This window comes from Cynoglossus semilaevis, chromosome 6, assembly GCF_000523025.1.
Source record: "Cynoglossus semilaevis isolate Cse_v1.0 chromosome 6, Cse_v1.0, whole genome shotgun sequence".
In the NCBI taxonomy this organism is placed as follows: domain Eukaryota; kingdom Metazoa; phylum Chordata; class Actinopteri; order Pleuronectiformes; family Cynoglossidae; genus Cynoglossus; species Cynoglossus semilaevis.
In genome coordinates this window covers 4,788,431-4,793,458 of record NC_024312.1, presented here as the reverse complement: position 1 = coordinate 4,793,458, position 5,028 = coordinate 4,788,431, and the positions used below count along the sequence as shown (strand labels likewise).

The window sequence follows — 5,028 nt, the reverse complement described above, 5'->3', positions numbered from 1 at the left end:
AATCCTGAAAACACACGCGGGAAATAAGACGCCCCCTGATTGGCTGCTGCTGCTGCAGCTGCTGACGAGCACACGCACGTGCACACAGACACACAGAGTGTAGTGTAAAGTTGGATTGTTGTGGGTGGCCCTGCAGGAAGTGTGTGTGACGGACATTTAGAGCCAACTCTGCAGAACTCTGAGCTCAGACTCACGGCGGCGGCACAGCTGCAGCCTCCCTGCTCCACCGCGCTCCATCACCGGCCTTCATGACTCTCTACACCCGCCTCCCGCCCATCGGAGCCTCGGCTCAGACCCCGGGCCTCGGCTTCTCCGCGCACCCGCTTTTCTACTTGTACGCGCGCAGCACCGACGGCTCAGCGGGAGTCGTGCCCGCGCTGCATGCGGGTCTCGTTCCGGGGCCGCAGGGCCTCCGGGAGCCCCCCCAGAAGCCGCCCTACAGCTACATCGCCCTGATTGCCATGGCCATTAGGAGCGCGCCTCAGCAGCGCGCCACCCTGAGTGGCATCTACCAGTTCATCATGGACCGGTTCCCCTTCTACCAGGACAACAAGCAGGGCTGGCAGAACTCCATCCGCCACAACCTGTCCCTCAACGACTGCTTCATCAAGGTGCCCAGAGAGAAGGGCCGGCCCGGGAAGGGCAGCTACTGGACCCTGGACCAACGGTGTCTGGACATGTTCGAGAACGGGAACTACCGGCGCAGGAAGAGGAAGAACCGGACCCAGCAGCAGCAGGAGGCTCAGAGGCGCAGCAGGGGCCCCGCGGGGACTCCCAGGGCCCCCCTCACCTCTGTGAGGAAACAGAGAGAGTCCTCGGAGAGCCAGAAAGCCAGAGACCAGCAGGACAGTCCGGCACACTGTCTTCACGGCGCGTCTCTGATGTGCGCGCTCTGCAGCGACGCGCACAGGTTCAGGGCTGACCCGTGCGCAGGAACCGCACGCGCGGCTGCACCTCCCGCGGTGAAGGGAACCAAATCCAGGAGCTTCAGCATCGAGAGCATTTTGGCCAAAAACGAGGATGAGGAGGAAGCGCGCAGCCCCAGACACAGAGTCTGCGGGTTCCCGGCGGAGACGGCAGCCGTCGGTGCGTGGTGCTGCGTGCGCGGCCCCGACAGCTGGGATTCCCGCTCCGCTCTCACCTGAACCTGGAGAAGTCCAGACGGAAGTGGAAGTGTAAAGAAAAGAACTTTAGTGACGAAGCCGACGTGTGACCAGACCACCAGCGGGCGCTGTCTCCAAAACACGGCCTAAAACTGAGGATTTGTGACGCCCTGATTCTGCGGTTGCTCAGTTTCTATTATTTCTCCCAAACAACAAAAAAACGACCAACATTTTACACACGGATGCAAAGAATAGTCACAAAAATAAAACCAACTTCAACAACAACGATTTAAATGTTCGGAGAACTGATTCCGGTTCGTTTTAAATAGTTCTCCAGTGTTTGGTCTTTGGCGCAGTGTGACTGACTGTTTCAGTCCAATACAGACCGGCTCCCAACATTAGTCCAACTCCAGGACCAGGTTCTCCAGTATTCACCGGACCAGAAAAAGCAAAGAACGAACCCTGGACTGAATTCTTCTGAAACGTGGATTCCTTTCGGTATTTCTCTGATAAATCTTCTGCGATTCCGGGGGAAATAAAACTCGCAAAAACGCGCAGCGCATTTTCTCACGGACGTGAAGAAGACGTAAGAGTTCGAATTCTCCGAGAAACTTTGATTTATTTTTATTTTACCTCTTCTGTTTCCAACTCAAATGCACTTTGATCTTCATCTACAGCCGTGGAGCAGCAGGAAGCTGAGCTTCGTCAACACGCATGCGTAAAAGTCGGGACTGAGTCGATGTTTGGAGGTTGATTTAACTGAACATTTCATCACATTATATTTCACTGTATCGATGTGTAAACGGGGATATCTCCACGTCCTGAACACTGTTTACACTCACAGCAACGAGCCGAGTGTGATTTAGTTCATGGATGAAAAGATTGTTGAAGTTTCACTTCTTGTGTGTGAGGTAAAATATTCAGACGTCTGATGACGAAACAACTGCAAAGAAACTCAGATTAGAGAGATTAAAACAATCCGTTCAATGATTTTCACAAGTGGAAAAGTGTGTTTTGGGAATCGTTTCTTCTCCATCATCAGAGTTCATAGAAGGAACAGTGATTTTAGCTTCAAGGAAGACAAACATCTGCTGAGTCTGAGTCTGTCTGAGCTAAAATCACTGATTTTCTCCCTGGACTTTGATCCTGGTTCCTTTTCTTGTTAAAGGGAAAGTACATATTTTTTTCAAACATTCTGACATTCCATAAAGTACCAATGACTGGCAGTAATGACTCAGTGTTTGGAAGTTAATGAGTTTACATGTACATAATACATTTATATGACCCCCCCCCCCCCCCCCCGTGTGTGTAGTCATGACAAAGTATTGGTAAACAGTTTGAAGTACGATGCGATGTTTATAATAATCCAAAAATCACAAACCCGTGTTTCCACATCGTGTTCTTTTCTGGACGTGTCCGTGTTGGACAGACTGATTTACCGACTGTTTTGGTCCAAACTCTGTGATTATTTCTGCAGTTCACACACACACAAACACAGCGCAGCAGTGTTTAACACACACACGCAAATATTTATTTTATCTTTAACGTGAGCGAGACGGCTGTAACACAAGGAACTCTGGGATATTCAGGACAGAAAGGCTTCAGTGGAGCAGATGATGGCGCTCTACTTTTTACCAACTGTAAATAAACACACACACACACATGTCGCAGAAGTGTGTGTGTGTGTAGGATTACCACCCTCAGACTGGGACCACCCTGAAATTAACACTTAATCCCAGAGGAAGTGGAGTTCTTCCACACACACACACACACAGAGCCACAGACTGACACGTTTGCAAACACACACACACTCATAATTTGAGCACTTAGGCTAAAACAAACAAACTCAGATTTATACTGAGCAGCTGTGTTTCTGTCAGTGACCACGTCATACATGTGAACGTGTATCTGTGTGTGCGTGGGTGAACATAACACACCAACATCTACCCACCAAACCCCATGGAGAAAATCAGTTTTTAGTTCACAGAGACTTTAAAGCTGCTGGTCCTCTGCTGCCTCCTGTGGTCAACCCAGGTACTGAGGTGAATCTACCTTCAGGATTTGAACCAGCGGATGGAAACAGTGGTGGAGGCGGGCGGTGAAGCAGCAGCGTCCGTGTCTCTGTGACCTTAAATCACTGGTTTTCTCTATGAGGTTTGGTGCAGCGGAGGTGGAACCAGGTGGAACCAGAGCCGTAGATGAAAGAAGTCGTTTTTATTGTTGATCAGTGACACAGTCAGAAATCAGACGTCATAAACTGGACTGAGCACCGATGTGTGTGTGTGTGTGTGTGTGTGAGAAGAGTTCCCAGCTGCCCCTGCTCGCCGCTGGTTTCAGCTCTGTGCATAAATAAACAGTTGTCACGCTCGCTGCGCTCTGATTGGTCGAAGTGTAATGAGATGTGAAGGTCCAGTCAGCGATGTCACACATACACACTCCTGCATCTAATTAATAACACATTAGAGGGAGAGGGGGCAAGAGAGAGAGAGAGAGAGAGAGAGGGACGCTCCAACAGAGAGAGAGATATTTCCTGGTTTGTGCTGAAGCTGGATTTTGTTTGACCATAAAGAACATGTATTTGAACAGATACAGGGACTGGGGCAGTGCACGCTCTGTCCTGTAGGGGGAGACAAACACCAGGGGGGGCAGTCTTTGATGAAGAAACTAAAATGACAGAGGCGGAGCTTCAGCACCGAATAAGCCCCTCCCTCTGACTGAGCACGTGAAGTAACAGTGACTGTGATCCCAGTACCTCAGATCAAAGGGTTCATTGTCGAGAAGGCAGTTTGTTTAAAAAAGGTCTAGAGGGGGCGGAGTCAGAGTAACCCCGCCCTCAACAGGCACTGGGTGTCAGGCTATGACACAGTCTTCATGGGGGGTTAGGGCGAGGGTTAGGACTGGACCAGATTGTTGGTGACGTCATAGGATCGTAGGCACTTCAGATCAGCTGACCGCGTCTGTCCGGGTCAGACCGGAGACGACTGGTCGTAGGTCAGGTGACAGACCCTGCAGACCACGGGGCTGTGGTACCAGCACTCGTTACACAGCTCGCTGCCACAGTACCGGCACAGGACCAGCGGGTTCCTGGAGCAGGTCCTCCCACAGACACACACCCCCAAGGGCTGGACGCTGTGGTCCAGCTCGAGGCACATCTGTTGCCCCCTGCAGGAGGTGGAGTGAAAAACATTGCAGCTGCGACACAGGACCTTGGGGTCCAGGTGGCCCAGGTTACAGCAGTCGTGGAAGGTGATTGGACAGAGGAAGGAGGGGATGCTGGACTGGGGGTCGTGCAGAACCAAGGAGGACATTTGAGAACTGCTGCTGGACAGAGCGGGGGACGTTCTGCTGCCATCTGCCCCCCCATCCTCCCTCTGCAGGGAGACCATACTGGAGCCGCCCTCCAGGAGGTGCTGGTTCTCCTCACAGAGCTTCAGCATCGCACAGCCGTCGTTGTGGACGGTCCGACACTGGACGCAGCGTCTGAGGGACAGGTGCGGAGACTGGACGCAGCTGCACAGACTGTCCACCGCCTCTGAGACTGCGCCGTCCTGAAGACGGCCTGACTCCAGGTCCGGGCTTTCCCTGTCACTTTGGCGCCTCTTCACGTTCTTCGCTGTGGTCAGCTGACAGCTGAGCATGGAGTCACAGGGGGCGCCGTTGCAGGACAGAGTGGGAGACGTGACAGGGGCGTGTCCTCTGAGGCTGTGGTCCTGCAGACAGGTTCCACCCGGTTCTCTGAAGTCCTGGGACACGAGGTGGTGTTTCTCCGCCAGGCAGTGGTCCAGCACCGCACAGCCGTCGGCGTGCTGCGTTTGACACTGGATGCAGAGCGTGAGACAATGATAAGGAGGTGGAGACAGGAGACAGCTGCAGAGGCTGTCGTCCAGCGCCGCCGCCGCCGCTGCGCTCCCACTGCGGAACCCGG

General features: G+C 52.9%; 3 protein-coding genes across 5 annotated transcripts in view; 2 read left to right on the top strand and 1 right to left on the bottom strand.

Moving 5' to 3' along the window:
* Nucleotides 1–149, top strand: part of LOC112487111 (forkhead box protein L1-like) — a 2,443-nt gene extending 2,294 nt beyond the window's left edge. Inside the window, exon 2 of the mRNA XM_025056322.1 lies at nt 137–149. Within this exon, the coding sequence (XP_024912090.1) occupies nt 137–149 (13 nt within the window). The remainder of the gene's footprint in view (nt 1–136) is intronic.
* On the top strand, nt 75–3,471 carry LOC103379784 (forkhead box protein L1-like). The gene is made up of 2 exons (XM_008311453.3): nt 75–1,689; nt 1,781–3,471. Exon 1 carries the CDS (start codon nt 249–251, stop codon nt 1,143–1,145), a length of 897 nt encoding a protein of 298 aa, XP_008309675.1. The 5' UTR covers nt 75–248; the 3' UTR covers nt 1,146–1,689; nt 1,781–3,471.
* Nucleotides 3,301–5,028, bottom strand: part of spata2l (spermatogenesis associated 2-like) — a 5,122-nt gene continuing 3,394 nt past the window's right edge. For 2 of the 3 annotated variants that reach the window (XM_025055989.1, XM_025055990.1), the window contains exon 5: nt 3,301–5,005. In XM_025055989.1, the coding sequence (XP_024911757.1) occupies nt 4,070–5,005 (936 nt within the window). In that variant the 3' untranslated portion in view covers nt 3,301–4,069. The remainder of the gene's footprint in view (nt 5,006–5,028) is intronic. The other variant, XM_017033373.2, reaches the window with a different exon arrangement.